This window comes from Microcebus murinus, chromosome 6 (assembly GCF_040939455.1).
Source record: "Microcebus murinus isolate Inina chromosome 6, M.murinus_Inina_mat1.0, whole genome shotgun sequence".
Lineage (NCBI taxonomy): Eukaryota > Metazoa > Chordata > Mammalia > Primates > Cheirogaleidae > Microcebus > Microcebus murinus.
The window spans coordinates 83,397,762-83,417,898 of NC_134109.1; the positions used below are offsets into that span (position 1 = coordinate 83,397,762).

Genomic DNA, 20,137 nt, shown 5'->3' on the forward strand with positions numbered 1-20,137 from the left:
CACCATGCCCGGCTAATTTTTTCTATATGTATTAGTTGGCCAATTAATTTCTTTCTATTTATAGTAGAGACGGGGTCTCACTCTAGCTCAGGCTGGTTTCGAACTCCTGACCTCGAGCAGAGCAATCCGCCCGCCTCGGCCTCCCAGAGTGCTAGGATTACAGGCGTGGGCCACCGCGCCCAGCCTAGAAAGGTATTTTCTTTGATAGTGCAATAAACACTACTTTTTTGGACCTCAGCAAATACTTATTGAACATCTATTACAGGCCTGGCCCTATACTAGACACTAAGTAAATTCAACATATCAAAACTTGAACTTATAAAGTGGATATACTAAAAATTCATTTTTATGTATGTTAATAAATATTTATGGGTTAATACTAAGTGCACAATAGTAATGCAAAGCCTAATTTAGAGTAATATGGACAGAGCCACCACAGGTAACATGATATTAAAGGCTAACTCTAAGCACAGAGGTAAAAGAGAAATAGAAAAAACATAGTTTAAGGACAGTACAAGAATCAGAGAAATTCTTATGGTCTACAGAGAACAGCTATGTGTGAGCATCTGGTACTTACTATGTGAGAACTTTTTAAATGCCTTGCCTCCTTTCATTCTCACAGTACTGTGTGAGGTGGTCAATGTTATTAACCCTAATTTATTGGGAATTAAAGAGAGGTTAAATCATCACTCACCCAAGGTCATATGGCTATTATATGGCAGAGCCAGGATTTATTTAATGCTGACACCTATACTCTTATGACATTATATTGAAAATGAAGAGGGATTTTTGGAAAGGGAGAAATATAAGCAAGTAAGTACAAACTGCATTTCCCAGCAAGAACAGCACTAGTAACCTAATAGTTTTAACTCACAATATGTTTTCAATTCAGTTTCCTATAAAGTGTTATCCACTGGAATGCACCTTTATTTTAAAAATAAAAAGCAGTAAAAAATACTGGATTGGCTTTACATATATTAACTTCTACAACTGACATTGCTAAAATGCTTCTAAAGCAAGAAGTACCCACGATGACTTACCTCCTATAGCTAGTGTGTTTGCAGACTGCCAGCCAAACAATCTGCTAGGATCAAAGGGCGATAATGACTGAAAAAGGGGAAAAGTCAAACAGAGAAGTTCAGTGATTCTAAAATAAGTAAACAAAATATACAAAAGGACTTCAGAGGTAGTCTGCTTCCCTTCTCCAAGACAATTTAAGACCTTATCAGTTTGGACATAAATTTTTTGAACATAGCTAAAAACAAAATAGAATATGACATATCTTTTTTTTTTTTTTTTTGAGACAGAGTCTCGCTTTGTTGTCCAAGCTAGAGTGAGTGCTGTGGCGTCAGCCTCACTCACAGCAACCTCAATCTCCTGGGCTCAAGCAATCCTGCTGCCTCAGCCTCCGGAGTAGCTGGGACTACAGGCATGTGCCACCATGCCTGGCTAATTTTTTCTATATATTTTTAGTTGGCCAATTAATTTCTTTCTATTTATAGTAGAGTTGGGGTTTCACTCTTGCTCAGGCTGGTTTTGAACTCCTGAACTCGAGCAATCCGCCCACCTTGGCCTCCCAGAGTGCTAGGATTACCTGCGTGAGCCACCGCGCCCCGCCAGAATATGACATATCTTTTTATCTTAATAAAAATAGAACTATGTTCCTTTTAAAGACTCTGCTACATCAAACTATGTCTACAAAGTCTATTATTTTTTGGTAGAAGCAGCATAAATTATAATGTGAAACAGGCTTCAGAAATGCTATGGGATTAAAAGGCAAGAGTGCTGAAGGCTAGAAAATTACCACATAAACATGAGAAGGGCTAACGGCAGGGCAGGAAAGGAAAGGAAAGAGAAAGATAGCTAGAGCAGTGGTTGAAGGAATGTGATGAACATCAGTGACAACAAAGAAGAAATCCTGGACTAAGGTCAAACCAGTCAGAAAAGGTTTGGCAGCAGGGAGTAGTGGCTGTTTGGAATTTATTCAGGTCAAAAGTTTAGCAAAGTCTATAAACAGATGGTGGGAGGGTTACAGGAAAAAAACAGAACTAGTAAATCAGGATTTGGATTGCTAAGGAAAGAGCAGCTTTGATTTAAAATTAAGGGAGAATTTGTGGTCTATTAAAGAAGGAATACTTTTCCTAAAATAACCACTAAAAAATTAGATCAGTCAACTTGAAAACAGAACAAACAACAACCTGAAACCACTATACTTCATGGTGATCCAAACCACTTTAGGTAGTGAAACTATGTTTTTATATAATCCACTTAGTTTATACCAGTGCTATATTCAAAGTGCTGGTCTCTGATAAGACACTTGCATGAGTATAAATCTAGCATACTGCTTCCTTCTTCAACAAAGTACTACAAAAGAAAACAAAAAACAAAAAAAACCCCTGCTGAACTAAATTAAACCCTGTCACATAGTAAATTTACATCCTGGCACAAGGTTCTAATCTCACTGCATTCCAGCAACAAATAGTTTTCATGGACTGGCACCCGTCTGCTGCCCACACTTTTAAGTAGTACCAGTCTATCCCTAAGAATTCTTCACATTAAAGTAAGAGAGATTTTGTCTTTATAAAAGAATTATAGAGTTTATGTTGAATTGAAGACACTACGAGAATGTGTATACCCAGAGAAAAAAAGGACAAATCTTTTGAAATAAGCGATGAGCAAAAGAAAGTGTTCTTAACTGAGGATCCCTGAATAGGCTTCATAGAGTCTATGAATTCCTCTGAAACAGAACGAAAATTATATGCATATGTGTAATTTTTTCAGGTAGAAGGTTCACAGTTCTTTCACATTCTTAAGAAGTCCTGTCCCAAACAGTTTAAGAAGCACTGATTTAAACAGTCCTGATTCAGACCAGGCGTGGTAGCTCACGCCTGTAATCTAGCACTCTGGAAGGCCGAGGCCGGCAGATTGCTCGAGGTCAGGAGTTCGAAACCAGCCTGAGCAAGACCCTGTCTCTACTAAAAAAATCAAAAAAAACTAACTGACCAACTAAAAATATATATACAAAAAATTAGCCGGGCATGGTGGCGCATGCCTGTAGTCCCAGCTACTTGGGAGCTGAGGCAGGAGGATCACTTGAGCCTAGGAGATTGAGGTTGCTGTGAGCTAGGCTGACGCCACAGCACTCACCCTAGCCTGGGCAACAAAGTGAGACTCTGTCTCAAAAAAAAAAAAGAAAAGAAAAAAATAAATAAATAAACAGTCCTGATTCACTGAGAAGAGACAGACACAAATTATCAGTGGCAGAATGGAGCAGCTTTTGATGAAAGCAGTGGACAAGTATGTTGGTCAACTGTCTGCTCTCTGATCTACTTCCACCCTTTCCACTCCAACCTTCCTTGCCCTTTGGCTACCAGATAAATACAGACACAAGAGACACTATGGAAGATTAAAGGTGGGAAAAGAGAAGAAGCCAAGATATTTTTCCCCTTCTTTGTTTTCTTGGGGTATATCCTCCAAGTTTCTAGCCCTTCACCCTATGTTCCCAGTTCCCATTAGGTGGCCTAGATGCAAGTTTAGCTACCAAAGATGGCTCCAGCTTCTGGGTTCTAATGACATCACTTTCTTGCACTGTGCTTGCAGCCTTAGGGGTGCTAATGACTTCCTATTTTGCTAATTTTTAGGTTTTCTCACCATCATATTTGGTTTCTCCATTCTATTATGCTATGTAAGTCCCTATGTTAAATGCCCTCCTAGACCTAGAGTGGTTTCTGTTTTTCTGGCTGAACTCTGACTGATACACCTAAATACTGGCTACCTAAATATTGTACCTGAATAAGGTGGTAGAGTGTAATATCAGGTGGCAGGACAGTAGGAGCAGTGCACTGTGGGAAGAGAGCAGTTTTTAGCTTAGGGTAAGGAGTTAATGCCATCTTCAGTAGCTGGGGATCCACTTTCTTCAAACAGTTCTCATTTTCTTCATTCTGAACAACCTAAGTAAAAAGACAAATAACAGGATGGAGAGAAATGTTTTTCCCTTCTCAAAATTTAAAACTTTTTTTCACAAGAACCTTGTGAAACAAGATTAGCCTGACAAGAGTGTGTGGTAGTGAAAACTGCATTGCTCATATAGTCATAAGATAACAGTTCTAGTTCTGGTTCTAAACAAACTAGCTGTGTGACCTTGGACTAAATATTTAATATTAGGCCTCAGTTTCCTTATATGCAAAGTTAGGAAGGTGAGATGGATCAGTGGTTTTCAAGCTGTATGTGGAGAAACTTTGAAGAAAGGTTCTGCTACTATAATATTTAAAATATTTAAATGACTATACTAGATGACCTGCCTCTCAACTTTGAAGTTATTCTGTGATTCTTAATTTCTAACAGATGATTAAAAACAGAGGAAGAAATAACCATGTAAGTTAAAGTATATTACAACAATCTAAAAAAGGTGGCATTAAATTAACCTAGCATCAATAATAAACTTTTGAAGATTAGATATTAAATGGCATTCTTAAGTTCCCTCTAAACAGGCACAATGAACTTTCAAAAAGGAAAGATGGGCAAATTTCCATTATATCACCAGATCCCTCAATAGAGGTGGGGTTTTTGGTTTGTTTTTGTTTTTTAAAGATGGAGTCTTGCTCTATCACCCAGGCTGGAGTACAGTGGCATGATCATAGCTCATTGCAACCTTGAACTTCCTGGGCTCAAGTCATCTTCCTGTCTCAGCCTCACTTCCCACCCCAATGAATAGCTGGGACTACAGGCATAGCCACCATGCCCAGCTAATTTCTTTCTTTCTTTTCTTCCTTTTTAAGAGACTGGGTCTCCCTCTGCTGGTCTTGAACTCCTAGCCTCAAGCAATCCTCCCATGTAGGCCTCCCAAAGCACTGGGATTACAGGTATGAGCCACCAAATCCAGCCCACAATAGCTTATATGGGTAGCTAAAGATTACAGTTTGTTTTTGACCTCTCTAAGAGGGCAAATAGTAGAGAATAATGCTCAAGCCACAGATCTGAAGTATGCCTACTCCCAAAAGCAATCAGACCCTAATTCTATCCTGAAAACAAACCTGGAAAATTACAAAATAAACTAAAGGGAAGAAAGAATCTCTGTATAACTTGTCTACTGCCTCTCAACTTAAGATGTGATAGAACATTTTTAAATTCACCATTGTTTTATGCTCTTCAATGAAATACTTGAAAGTGGTTATATTTTAATATCAACTGAGATCTAGACAGTCCACAGATATTTCTGCTAAATTTAAAATCAGTCCAATTTTTTTTTAAGCCCAGGTGAGGCCAGGATACTGCGCTGTGCCTGTTGTCCACTCCAGCAGGCCCCCACAAAATCAGTCCAATTTTGCCATAAAATTCTGTCCATACCTGGCTGACACCTCCAGGAGCATACATGGTAGTAGCAAGGGCCAGGAGGGTATGTCCTTCCAATAGCATACTGCTTACACTGGCCTGATTGGTGGGGATCAAAATCTGAGCATTTGCAAGGCTAGCCTGAAAGATCAGTTTGGGATCTGGAAAAGAAAAGAGTATGTTTTTCTCATTAAGATAAATACTAATTAGGAATTACAATATTTCAAGAAAGAAAAGTAATTTTTAACTCTATTCACAGTAAGAAGGACTGAATTTAAAAGCAATGGGAAGACATCACAAAGGGAAAAAAATGAAAGGTCTGTCTATATAAAAATTTATGTTCAAATAAAAAGAATTGAAAGGTAACAATGAACTAGGGGGAAAAACCACAACAAATGACAACCTAATGATTAATCTCCTTGACAAAGAGTTCATACAAATCAATGCCAAACACATAAATGGACAAACTGATTCCAACAGATAAATGGGCAAAAGAAATAACCAATCTATAAAGAAGGAAATATAAATGCCTGTCATATAGGAATACATAATTCACAACAAAGAGAGGCAAATTAAATAATTAGTTGCCATATATCATCTACCAAATCAGTAATAATTTTAAAACTCATCATCAAACACTAGAGCTAGTCAGAGTGAGTAAAGACTGGGACTTATGGATAAGATGGCACAACTCCCTTGACAAGCAATCTGGCCTTACAGCAAGAACCTTCAAACATGTACAACCTTTGACCCAATAATTTTAACTGTACTATAATTCTATCTGTACTAAGGAAATAATCTGAAACAAGGACAAAAATTTTACATTCAAATATATTCAAGACTATTATTTTTTTTTGGTAAGACTATTATTTATAATAGGAAAAAACTGAAAAATCTTTTTGCCAAAAAATGAAAGCACAGTAAATTAAATAAAGGCATAACCATATAATAAAATATTATGTAGACATTTAAAATTGTCATTGTCTCTAAGAATGCAGGAAAATTCTTATATTCTAATATACACATAAAAAAACAATACACAAGGCCGGGCGCGGTGGCTCACGCCTGTAATCCTAGCTCTCTGGGAGGCCGAGGCGGGCGGATTGCTCAAGGTCAGGAGTTCGAAACCAGCCTGAGCAAGAGCGAGACCCCGTCTCTACTGTAAATAGAAAGAAATTAATTGGCCAACTGATATATATAAAAAAATTAGCCGGGCATCATGGCGCATGCCTGTAGTCCCAGCCACTTGGGAGGCTGAGGCAGAAGGATTGCTTGAGCCCAGGAGTTTGAGGTTGCTGTGAGCTAGGCTGACGCCACGGCACTCACTCTAGCCTGGACAACAAAGCGAGACTCTGTCTCAAAAAAAATAAAAATAAAAAAAAAAACAATACACAAAAACATAGATGCTTCTTATATCCCTAGCACTTATAATAGCTGTCATAAGGTAGAAACACAATAGATATTTGTTGGATGTATGAAATACAATATAGACTAGGTTAAAAAAAAAAAAAGGCCAGGCATGCTGGCTCACGCCTATAATCCTAGCACTCTGGGAGACCAAGGTGGGAGGATCGCTCAAGGTCAGGCTGAGCAAGAGCGAGAGCCCGTCTCTACTAAAAATATAAAGAAATTAATTGGCCAACTAAAAATATATAGAAAAAATTAGCCAGGCATGGTGGTGCATGCCTGTAGTCCCAGCTACTCGGGAGGCTGAGGCAGAAGGACTGCTTGAGCCCAGGAGTTTGAGGCTGCTGTGAGCTAGACTGATGCCACGACACTCAAGCCCGGGCAACAGAGTGAGACTCTGTCTAAAAAAAAAAAAAAAAGGGCATAAGGAAGACAACTGGATAAAAATACATTAAAATATTATTAACAGTTATCTGTAGGTGCTTATCTTCCTAGGTACCTAGGCTATCTACCTATGGCAGTGTTACCTTCTTGATGGTTGTATATGGCTTCTAATTTTTTTTCACAATAAACATATATTACCTTATAATCAGTACCCAAAAACAAAAAACAAAAACCTACATTATAAAAAAATTCTGCATATGGAGAAAAACTGAGCATTACATGTAAATTGAAAGACTGGCTGCTGACATCCTTTGCCTCATTTAGTCATTCAACTTGTCCCCTTCCCCGTGTCTCTGGAATAACACCAGCTAAGTGCTCAGGAGTAACAGGACTTTTCTAGTTATAACCAGAGCAAGGCTCTACATCAGCAGCTCCATTACAGAGGACACCCCACACATACTGTGGATTTCCTTTCACTCCATTTGGAGATCCTTACTAAAAAATTCAAAGCAGTCATCTGGAAGACAAGAGTACTTCTTCACAGACAAGGGGTGTCAATCTACCAGACAGCAAGAATTCAGTCCATGATAAACTGGCAGGATGAGAGAAACCCAAAAAGAACAGAGCACAAGGCTGAGGAGGGGCAAGGGGACATAACCACACAAACTCTCTACTCCAGGTCACATAACCACACAAACTCTCTACTCCAGGTCTAGCTTTTCTCGGCTGACAAGAGGCTAACCATTTTGGTCTTCTTTAAGTAAAGCATGAGCCTAGATTATAGTCAGAGCCAAATAATTTATTTAAAGAGTTCACAAGTTTGACACCATTCAACAGACCAGTTATTTATCCAAAGAAAGTTTTTGTATTTAACATAGTATACCCATACCTGTTAAATTACCAGAAACTTGTCGACATTGAACTAAAAATTCAAACCAAGGGTGCGCTTCATGTAACTCTTTTTTTTCCAAAAAAGGACAATTTTCAGGACTAAGTCTGCATATGAAACAAAACAAAAAAGCCCGCTCTGATTAACATATAGGATAAGACAAACAGTTGCAATCATATTTGCTCAGGTGATAACTAGCATTTTAAAAAAGAATCTTGTTCAGCTGTCAGTGGTACCAAAAATATTAATTAAAAAATTAAAAAAGGATGTTGGAGTTAAAAGTAAATATAACACAAAATACTCCCATTCTTGTGTTGTATTTTATATATTCCTTATTATCTGGAAACAGAAGATTTTAGAGACATCATATGTTCACTACATGATGAAATTTTACCAACTCTGTATAAGATTAACAAATACCTTGAACTTTAAGATACTTTATATTTTATTGGTTTTTACAACACAAACTTTTTAGCATTTTCAAACTTAACAAGGGGTTTTAAAAACCTTTACAAAACTACAGAGAGGTCAGGACTGAGGAATTAAGGCTCAGAATAGATACTTTAAAAATATGGCTCTTAAATCTGTTCTCTTGCCAGGAGCTTTGGAGAAAACATTTTTGTGTCTAAGCAAGCCTCAATGCTATGAACCCAAAATACATCTTTGAACTCCTACTCTTTACTACACACACACAAACATACATCTTTTCTACTAGCATATAAATGTGGCCTCTAGAATCAAACATAAGTAGAATTAAATCTAGCTCTGCCACTTACTTATTACCTGTGTGCCTTAAGCAAGGTAGTCTCTCCTCAAAGCCTCAGTTTCCTTATCTGTGAAATGGAGATGGAGTAACCACCTCACAGAGTTTTTGTGAAGATTAAATGGGATAATGTAAGTATAGCACTTAGCTTAGTGCAAACAGCATTGTAAATATTCATATTTTAGAGACTACTTCTATTATTGTTTTTAATACTGATTTAATAGCAGTTAACACTGGCCACAGATGTGATTTTCCAGGTTTAGCTTAGGTAGATATATACTGATATATCTCTGTGTCTATATAACTATAAATATTAGAGCATATTTAATACACCTTGCAGTGGCTATGAAATCAAAGTTGTTTAGTATTCTCTTGGTAATGGAAGCATCAAAGAATTCCAAGTAAATCTTTAGAATCTTCCTCTCAAAAAAAAATTTTTTTTTTCTGTTAGAGACAGGGTCTCCCTCTGTGGCCCAGGTTGTACTGCAGTAGCCCAATCATCTCTCACTGGCCCACAGCAGTCTCCAACTCCTGGGCTCAAGTGATCCTCCCACTTCAGTCTCCGAAGTAGCTGGGGCTATAGGCACGTGCCATCATGCCCAGCTAATTTTTTTAAAAACTTTTTGTAGAGATGGGGTCTGTCCATTTTCCAGGCTGGTCTCAAGCCATCTTCCTGCCTAGGCCTCCCAAAGTGTTGGGATCACAGGTGTGTGCCACCAGGCACCCAGCCCCTCTCAAACTTTTTAAAGCATTTCTTCCATTTTATTCTAATGTCAAGTTATTTAAATGGTTAACAGAGATTACAAAATACCACAAAAAAAACACATAAGCATTTAGTTGAATGCAGCATTTAATTTAAAGATGTACCATTTGTTGGAGTGGGGGAAACTACTTCAAAAAGATCAGTATTCCTCATATGAATGCTTAACATTTCCTAAAAGTCACTCAAAGGTAATATGGAAAAAGGAAACTTGAGGACCTATTCAAAGACAAATCAATTCTCAGTACTCACTTGTAACAGTCAAGATAGACATAAAGAAGATGCTGCAGACTGTGTTCCAAACAATAGAGAATGAAGTGAGAATGGAAATCCCAACCTTCTTTGGTCTTGTAGTTTTGAACAGGGAGGGTATCTTGTATCACACCTCCAATACGGCTCATTCTTAGGAGGAAGCGTTCAAAGTCTTCTAATTCAGAGGCAAGAAAAATTCCACTCCTATTGGGCAGGTTTAAGGGATGGCAAGTTAAAAAGTTACTAGGTTCAGAGAAGACCAAATCATTTCCATTGTTTAAATCTCAATTACTTAAAGATAAGTATTTACAAATTAAGGCTGTATACTTAATATGTTATTCTATAAATATGTTCTAAGATACATATTTTGCTAGTTTCCAATAAAGGTTTCTGCTCCATTACAGTATTTAAAGGTAGCAATGACAGTCTCAAGTTACCTTCACTATTTCAAAAACCTAAACCAAGCCATTTATATTTTTTGTTTTTTGACCAGAACTATACAACCCAATACAACAACAGTGGTTAGCTCTTGAAGCTTGATGCTCTGAGCACATCTGAGAAATTCACCAAACTACCCAAACAAAATGAAGAAGCTGGAGCAGAATAACTTAAATAAACTACTCAATAAGAATACAGGTTGGCATGTATATATTATTTCTTTAAAATTTATATATATATATATATTTTTTTTTTTTTTTTTTTTTGAGACAGAGTCTCGCTTTGTTGCCCAGGCTAGAGTGAGTGCCGTGGCGTCAGCCTAGCTCACAGCAACCTCAAACTCCTGGGCTCAAGCAGTCCTCCTGCCTCAGCCTCCCAAGTAGCTGGGACTACAGGCATGTGCCACCATGCCTGGCTAATGTATAGTTAAATACATCATATATACCATGAAAAGGAATAGTACAGAATATATATGCCAACAAATGGGAGTTTAAAGAAACACCAAGTAACCACCACCCAGATTATAAAACATTATACCTTTGAAGCCCTTGGTGTATTCCTCCCCCACTGCATGTCCTTTGCTACCCCCAGAGGTAACCACTATCCTGACTTTTGTGATAACCATTCCCTTATTTTTATTCATAGTTTATCCCCCATATAGGTAGCCCCAAATAATACATGGTTTGATTTTTGCCTGTTTGAACTTTATACATAAATGGAACATTCTGGCTGTATTGTTCTCTACCTTGTTTCTTCTACTCAAAATTGTATGATTTATCTGTGTTGATACCTGTTAGTTTTCATTGTTATATAGTGTTCCATTGTATGAATATACTACCTTTTATTTATTCACTGTACCTTGGAGGGTCATTTTAGTTATTCCTAGATTTTGGGTAAAATAAATTTGCATTTTCATAAGTACAAATGAGAAAGAACATTTTTTCATATGTTTTTGGTCATTTGTACTTCTTTTTTGTGAAATGTCTATGTGCTGGTATCTTTCCCTTCAGAACCAAGCTCTACTCTACTCTAGCCTGCTCTGTGTTCCCAGAGGCTCACCTGTGTGGGCTGTATCACAAGAATATAGTGTCCTCAGACTTGTTTTGGTTCATCCAATGGGAGAGTCCAATCAGAAGATAAGAGTCAGAAAGAAGGGACTGGGCACTGTGGCTCATGCCTGTAAATCCTGGCACTCTGGGAGGCCGAGGCAAAAAGATAACTTGAGCTCAAGAGTTTGAGACCAGGCCGGGCGCTGTGGCTCACGCCTGTAATCCTAGCTCTTGGGAGGCCGAGGCGGGCGGATTGCTCAAGGTCAGGAGTTCAAAACCAGCCTGAGCAAGAGCGAGACCCCGTCTCTACTATAAATAGAAAGAAATTAATTGGCCAACTGATATATATATATAAAAAATTAGCCGGGCATGGTGGCGCATGCCTGTAGTCCCAGCTACCCGGGAGGCTGAGGCAGAAGGATCACTCGAGCCCAGGAGTTTGAGGTTGCTGTGAGCTAGGACGCCACGGCACTCACTCTAGCCTGGGCAACAAAGCGAGACTCTGTCTCAAAAAAAAAAAAAAGAGTTTGAGACCAGCATGAGCAAGGGTGAGAACCCATCTGTACTAAAACCAGAAAAAATTAGCCTGGCATGGTGGCGCTCACCTGTAGTTCAGCTATTAGGGAGAATGGCAGGAGGATCAGCTGAGCCCAGGAATTTGAGGTTGCAGTGAGCTATGATGACACTACTGCACTCTAGTGAGGGTGTCAGAGTAAGACTCCGTCTCAAAAAAAAGCCAGAAGGAAGGGAGGATAGGATACCCTGCCTCTCTGTGCTAGGTGACTGTAGGTTGGCTGACAACTTCCACTAAGGGCCATAATTCCTGCCAGGCAGCTCCCTTGGTCTCAGGAACTGTTCTTCTTTTGCCCCTTCATGCCTTTTAGAAAGCATACCCTAGGATTCCCAAGGTCATGAAGGTATTCTCCTATAGCATCTTCCAAAGCTTTACAGCTTCACATTTGACATGTAGGTGTTAAAATCTACCTGGAATTGATTTAATGTACGATATAAGGTAGACGATCCAATTCCATTTTCCCCCAAATCTAGCTATTCAGTTACCCCAATCCCAGTGTTAAAAAGACAATTCTTTCCCCACTGTTCTGCAGTACCACCTTTGTCATATATAAAAGGATCATGTATAGGTCTCTTTCCATGCTCACCCTTCTCTTCTACTGGTCTATTTGTATATCACTGAACCAATACTTCTACTGTCTTAATTGCTATACTTTAGATAAGATTTGATATCTGGTAGGACAACTTTTTCAGGGCTCGTCTTGATCCTCTACATTTCCATATAAGTATTTACAATCAGCTTATCATAATCCACAGAAAAAACCTTCTGGGATTTTTATTGAGATTGTACTATATCTAAAGGTCAAGACAACCTTTGAAAAGAATTGATAGCAGGCTAGTCTTGTTCCAAATCTAAGGAGAATGCTCACAATATTTTACTATCAAGTACGGTAAAACAGCTTCCAGCTGTTGGCTGCAAAAATTTTTTAGATGCCTCTTTTAAGTGAAGGGAGTTTGTATCAATGTTTAGTTTGCCTAATAGCTTTTATCATAAATAGATGTTGAATTTTATCAAATGCATTTCTGGATCTAACACGGTGCTATGCTTTTTCTACTTTTAATCTATTAGGGTAGTATATGTCATTAATTCACTAACTTCGTAATTCATAAATCATGCATATATTAGCTTTTTAAACCAAATACTAAGCAAAATATCTGATAAACATACAAGTTCTATAATATTTTACTTTTAGTAAACAAAAGCATGTAGTACAACAGCAAGAAGAGTGAATAGAAAGTCAGGAGGGTTAAAGGACTCAAGTCTATAACTAACTGGCTTGGGCAAAGCTCTTAAGTTCTCTGGATCTGACTCTCCATATCTTTAAGTTGGGTAGAACCATACAGCTATAAGTATACCCACAATAAGCAGAAAATAATACATATGAAATAGGCTTAAGAAACTTAAAAATTAACATCCATGTTATTAACTTTCCTTAAATATTTCAATAGCTTAGGAAGATAGATTAGATTCAGGCATATGAAATTATTGATATTCAACCATTTTTGACACACACAAATGTCACGTTCATACCATTCAATCTAACAAATTTTTAGAAATGAACTAAAGTTTAAAATTTGCACTTATTACTTCAAGAGCTTCTTCTATTTCTTAATTCAGCAGTCCTCCTTAGTTCAAGGCCATACATAGCACATGAGTGCAGTGATAATATGGAGACGAGTGTGAGGCAATTACAGGATACTAAGGTATACTCATCTCAGCTCTTGCCACTTGTTCCTTATAGCCCTACCGACAAGGGCAGTACACCAAAGCACATAAAATGTTTTGGGAAGAATCTATATCCAGAATTTGAGGGCCTATCCACTACCACATGTTAAATCTATTTGACTTTAAAACCTCAGTATAAGATAATGCCCTTTAAATTTCACAATACTATGAAACAACACTATATTAGAGTTATAGCATATCAAAGGAAAACCATTATTGTTCTTCCCTTTTATTCTTATTCGTCCCACTGGGGATTAGTTCAACAGTTACAATACCTGGCCAGCTTATCTAAAATTTCATTCCTCATGTAGCTGTTGCAGCAAGTATTCTGAATAATAACATCAACAGTCAGAGGTGGCCACTTGTTCTGTTGAAGTGAAACATAATTATCTTGGGTCTGAAATTCTCCAATCCACAAGATAATGCTTAACCAATCATGGCGAGCTGTGAGGTACCTCCAGAGGGCTTCAGGGGAATATGACTTGTATTCTACATGAAGAATAAAACACATTTTAAAACAGCAATGAATTATGTTTATTGACATGAGACTCAACACTGAATTAACTACTGAGTAAATGTAACAATCTGGACATAAATATTGACATAATATATGAATCATTCAGGTCCTCTGCTTCTTTTACTATTTTCCTCTTTTGTGTTGTTCATTTTTTTTGAGACAGAGTCTAACTCTGTTGCCCTGGCTAGAGTGCCGTGGCATCAGCCAAGCTCACAGCAACCTCAAACTCCTGGGCTCAAGTGATCCTCCTTTCTCAGCCTCCTGAGTAGCTGGGACTACAGGCATGTGCCACCATGCCCGGCTAATTTTTCTATATATTTTTAGTTGGCCAATTAATATCTTTCTATTTTTAGTAGAGACGGGGTCTCGCTCTTGCTCAGGCTGGTTTCAAACTCCTGCCCTTGAGCAATCCACCCACCTCAGCCTCCCAGAGTGCTAGGATTACAGGCGTGAGCCACCACGCCCGGCCCGTGTTGTTCATTTTATAATCAATACTACAGCCTGAGGAAGAGCTAAATGTTGTTTCTCATTACGATGGTGGTTAAAATTAAACTTGGGTGTTAGCTGTGCATTTATCTGTTCAACCCTTTTCTTCCCTTCTCTTTTCCTTAATATAGATAAAGAAAAACCTTCAGTTGTAATAATAAACATGAATTTGACTCTCTGAATTACCACTGCAGCCTATTTTTGGTTATTCCGCAGAGTGCCAAGGTGATACAGATCCCCAATTTACATAAGAAGAAACTCAAAGACTATTTGGGAAAAACAAACAATGTTGTTTTGAAGCTGGGAAGAAAACTCAGCCTTGAAATCACAATTCATTAAGCCATGACTTTTTTCTTTCATTATCACATTACAAATCCCTCACAAAAACCTTAAGAGGTTATACTGCAATGATGACTTAACATTTTTAAAAATCTGTATATTTTCCCCCAAGAGGAATTCTAAAATAGAGACACACCAAAATATTCAAATATCAATACCTATTTTAAACCTCATTCAATATATTTATATTTCAGGCTCTTTCACACTTGCCTTCTGGATTTATCTTGGGGAGAAGAATGCATTCTTGTGTTAGTTGATCCCACCACAGAGCCCAATTTAACACAATTCTATGGTCCTGTTTGTTAAATTCATCTTTACAATCATATTTCAGGAATGAATCCAAAACAGATTTGTGCTTGAAAAAATCTTGTTCCTTTATCCAACACCTAAAAACAGTGATATAAATTTTTTTAATTTTGTAGGAAAAGGCATCACTCCTTTTTATCTGCTCAAGAACTTCCACTTTTTTGGAGAACACATAATTATGATTATGAATATTAAAATGACAGGAAATTCTTGAGTCCCTTCTGTCTGATAGAAGCTTTATCCTCATGGAGAATGTAGGCGTGGCTTCACATAAGAAACTAGAGCTTGGCCAGGCGAGGTGGCTCACGCCTGTAATCCTAGCACTCTGGGACACCGAGGCAGGTGGACTGTCTGAGCTCAGGAGTTCAAGACCAGCCTGAGCAAGAGGGAGACCCTGCCTCTACTAAAAATATAGAAAGAAATTAGCTGGACAACTAAAAAGTATATATATTAAAAAAAAAAATTAGCCCGGCATGGTGGCACATGCCTGTACTCCCAGCTACTCAGGAGGCTGAGCAGGAGGATCGCTAGAGCCCAGGAGTTTGAGGTTGCTGTGAGCTAGGCTGACACCACAGCACTCTAGCCTGGGCAACAGAGTGAGACTCTGTCTCAAAAAAAAAAAAAAAAAAAGAAAGAAAAAGAAAAAGAAGAAACTGGGGCTCACTAACAATTACAAAGTAAACACTATTTACAATGTTCTTCCAATATTATCAAAAGGGGACTAATGAGACTACCTGGGCAAGGCCTGGATCTGCATATTTTCTTGGAAATGTTCCAGATAAAACTTCTCAACTCGATGCACGAAGTCTATAGTTCTTTTTTCTTTTTCAGAAAAATAACTTTTTTCTTTTAAAATTTCAACCTTGAATAAAAATTAAAGCAGTGACCTCACAAAATTCAAGCACATTTGCAAAAAACATGTTATGAGATTAAATGCCATTTAAGAATTATATTTTGAATTTTTGAGTTTATATATATTCAGACAGATTTTCCTTTGCCACAAGTATAATCCTTTAAAAAGATGAAGGAGTTATCATACTTTACTTATTAAATACTATTAAAATCATTTTAAAGTTTTTCTTCCAAGGTTTTTTCCTAGTTTTTCATCAAGGCTTTCTAGAAAATATAAACTACCCATACCTACCAAAAAGTCCCGTATATTTTTATCAGTTGTATAGAAGCATATCTTGAGCAACTGGTCTTTTACATCAAAGCCCTATAATAAACACAGAAAACAAAAAAAACTTGCATTTTATAATGGAAGCATTTTGAACATAAATATATGTAAGATACAGAAATACTCTATTATTATAGACAGAATTCCTGTTAGAATTCCACAGCTTTTCTGAACTCTTGTGAAAATTCATTTTCTTACATTTCTTTTTTTTTAGTTTTGTGATAACTGTTTATTTATATAGAATTATAAATTACAAACTATTATTTTACTCAATTCTTTTAACCACCATGTGAGGCAGACATGCTAGAGGGTATTAGCTTCATTTCATAGCCAAGAATGGAAACACCGTTCCCATATTTAGTATAAGACAGCAGGGATCTAAGCCCTTGGCTTCCATACTCACAGCTGCTTTTTTCCCATGGACTTTGCCATACATCATTTTAAAGTAATCTGATTTCACAATATTTTAAAATATAAGAGTAACATCTATAACATCTATTGCTGACAGGTTAACTCTGGAGCCAACCAACCTAATTAAATACCTCATAACCTGGCACATATTAAGGCACTATTATAGCTCTCAATTTCACAGCTATGTTTGAGGGCCCCATGAGCCAAAATTGCAGCAAACCTGACCTGAAAGGACCAGGAACAAACTGGTCAAGCCTATTTCCAAATTTAACCTAGGCCTGGCACATCTTCACCAATTGCTCAGATGGCAAGCTGAGGCAACTAAGTGAAGGCCTGCTTAGAAGTGGACACTGATGAAAAAACACAAGCAGTATAAGACTGACTTCTTTAAGGCTAACATCCTCAGAAAGCCTATTGCTGGTCTATGACAGTACCAGCAGGACAAAGGACAATTCTTCTGGAGTCCAGAATATGCAAGAAAAAGGTCAATTAAGCTGTCTGCCAGATACCTAAAAAGCCAAATAGCGCTAAGTTCATCCATGCCAAACCAAGAAAATGGTTCGTTCCTTCCTGAGCTTGGTTTTAAGGAGGAAGATGATCTTCAGAGAAACCAGAAAATCCCATCCTGAACCCCCAGGAGGGGAGGGGCAGGAAAGGGGTAGGAATGGTGGGTATTTCCCAGACTTGACAGTGCAAGGAGCAACACAATCTGCCACTGTGAAGGGGAAAAGCTATCTTGGTTAGCTTTGCTCTTCCACAAGACAATGGAACCAAAGACTAGAAAGATCAGGGCTTGGGTGACCAATCCTGGGAAAAGCAGGACTTCCTCACATGAAGTGCAAAGGTCCATGGAGAGAAAAGTCTATGCACAAATTATAAGCAAAATTTTGAGTATATGCATGTACTCATCAAAGGGGTCATTTGTTCTCAAATCCTGAACTAGAGAAAGGGACTAAACCAGTAGCAGGCTAGGATAAAAAAGCCACCAGATGCACTTAGAGCCAGCCATGTCTGAGAGCTCTCAAAGCCATCACTGAAAACTTGGAACATGGACTCAAAGAGACAGCTGAGTTTTGCATTCTCCTTCCCAATTGTATTTCAAGTCTTTTCAAAACAAAGCCCTGGGAATACCCAGATTCAAGTATGCATTTGGACTTGGACCACTGTTGCAGGAGTCTTAGGGATCCTCATACACATGCTTGAGTCATTCATTCACCAGTGTTTAACACCTCAGGATAGAAGATCTGACAAAGCAGGACTCCTTTCTCCATGGAATGTGATTTCAGAGGTGGCAGCAGCCAAAGTGGAAAACACTGGAATTTTTCCTTGGAACTCGACTGTGATGAGAGGTTCCTGCCATGGGCATAACCGACTGTCTTTTCCCTGACTCTTCCCTTTGTTTTTGAAGATAAAGTGAAAATAATCTTCTCTGAAGATACTTCATAATTCCAAAACTCCAAAACACATGCTCTCAATGCACTGTGCTTTCAGATATTCTGGGTCTAGTTCAGCTGGCGGATGAACTCATTGATGGGTTCACCTCAATAGCCGGGTGAGCCCATCTCCTTGAGAAAGCCCACTTTATTCTTGGTAGCATGACAGGCCACTGAGAGTTGGAAAGGACGCAAGAACCATGAGATCTCCTGGAAATGCTTCCCAGGGAAGGCAATTTCATGAATGAGGTCTTCCAAGCAAATGACACCAAACTTCCCCAGGTGCTCCTCAATCACTGTGTTATCTGTCAGAGGGATGGTCTTATTCTTGACATTGGCTTGTCCACGTTTCAAGATGAGTTCCCAGATAGACTTCAGATTTGGAAATCTCCAGGTCACATATGGTTCCACCATACGCAGCAATTTTAGGCTCTGCGGGGTGACTCTAACAAAGACACCACTGAAAATTTTCTTTAGGCAAAGTCTCGAGATGGTCTTTTGCACCAGTGAGCTCACCCCATTAATCCTTTGGATGCGTACAACAAAGGCTAAGGAATGTTTATCTGGCAACTTCAAGGCTTTACTTCTAGTCGTCTGAGACGCACCCTGTCGCATTGCTGCCGCCAGGAATCATACAGGAATGATTCCAGTCGCTTAAACCCGGGCCCTTTTCCTTTCCTCTGCTCCTTCTTTGCCAAAAGTGCCTGCTTTGCCTGGGTGGCTCTGAGGGCTTGGTAAACCTTCCTCTTTTTCAGGAGATTTTCTGGAACCAAAGGGATTTTTTTCCTTTCCTCTTGCTCCGCCATCTTTCCACTGTTCCCTACATTTCTTATATTTACTGCCTATCCATAAAGTCTTTAACCATTTTATCAGAGCAAAGGCAGCACACAGAACAATTTAAGGTAATACCAGGCTACCACAGGACCAAAACTACAGCAGTCTGCTATAATGATTCACTTTGAAACAAAGGTCAACATAAACAACAACCTATTACATACATAGCTCAATGCCTCTGCACTTCCACATGGGCAAGACTCCAACCATGCAGATTAGGGCCAGATCTCAGCTTAGTCTGGGAGTCCTACTTCTAGCACTTCCCTTTCTCACATGAAGTAAAACCATGGAGCAGAAAGCCCCAACAAAAGCGTAATCTACTAGAAAGTTCAAATGGAGATGTAAGGGGTCACATGAACATAGAATGCTCTCTAATAAATAATGCAGTCCTATGCATGCTTCGACACATGTGAAATCTTCTATGAGAAACACTGTCTCCTAATCAAAGTGCCAGGTCTAAAAGAGAACAGATGATGGACACTCCACTTAAAAATCTCTTCAAGAGTAGCACCTAAGTGGACACATAGGTTACTACAGTAATAGGGTACTGGGCAGGTGGGAGGGGGGAGGGGGGTGGGTATATACATACATAATGAGTGAGATGTGCACCATCTGGGGGATGGTCATGATGGAGACTCAGACTTTTGGGGGGAGGGGGGGAAATGGGCATTTATTGAAACCTTAAAATCTGTACCCCCATAATATGCCGAAATTAAAAAAAAAAAAAAATCTCTTCAAGAGATATGGAAACAACCTGTGTTCCCCAATAGATAAATGGATAAAGAAAATGTGGTATATATTTACAACTGAATATAATTCAGCCTTAAAAAAGGAAATCCTGGCTGGGCATGGTGGCTCACACCTATAATCCTAGCACTTTGGGAGGCCAAGTCAGGAGGATCGCTTGAGGTCAGGAGTTCAAGACTAGCCTAAGCAAGAGCAAGACTCCGTCTCTACAAAAATAAAAAAAATTATCCCAGTGTGGTAGTACACACTTGTCCCAGATATTTGAGAGGCTGAGGCAGGAGAATTGCTTGAGCCCAGGAGTTTGGGGTTGCAGTG

The 20,137-nt window shown here is 38.6% G+C and overlaps 1 protein-coding gene and 1 pseudogene across 2 annotated transcripts in view; both read right to left on the bottom strand.

The window, feature by feature from the left end:
• SPG11 (SPG11 vesicle trafficking associated, spatacsin) overlaps positions 1-20,137 on the bottom strand; it is an 85,087-nt gene that overhangs the window by 32,150 nt on the left and 32,800 nt on the right. For both annotated transcript variants that reach the window (XM_012766686.3, XM_012766685.3), the window contains 9 exons: positions 16,365-16,436; positions 15,955-16,082; positions 15,125-15,300; positions 13,848-14,061; positions 9,787-9,990; positions 8,012-8,118; positions 5,347-5,492; positions 3,789-3,950; positions 1,041-1,107 (listed from right to left, as the gene is read on the bottom strand). In XM_012766686.3, the coding sequence (XP_012622140.1) occupies positions 1,041-1,107; positions 3,789-3,950; positions 5,347-5,492; positions 8,012-8,118; positions 9,787-9,990; positions 13,848-14,061; positions 15,125-15,300; positions 15,955-16,082; positions 16,365-16,436 (1,276 nt within the window). The remainder of the gene's footprint in view (positions 1-1,040; positions 1,108-3,788; positions 3,951-5,346; positions 5,493-8,011; positions 8,119-9,786; positions 9,991-13,847; positions 14,062-15,124; positions 15,301-15,954; positions 16,083-16,364; positions 16,437-20,137) is intronic.
• On the bottom strand, positions 16,364-19,588 carry LOC105872544 (large ribosomal subunit protein uL30-like 1 pseudogene; annotated as a pseudogene).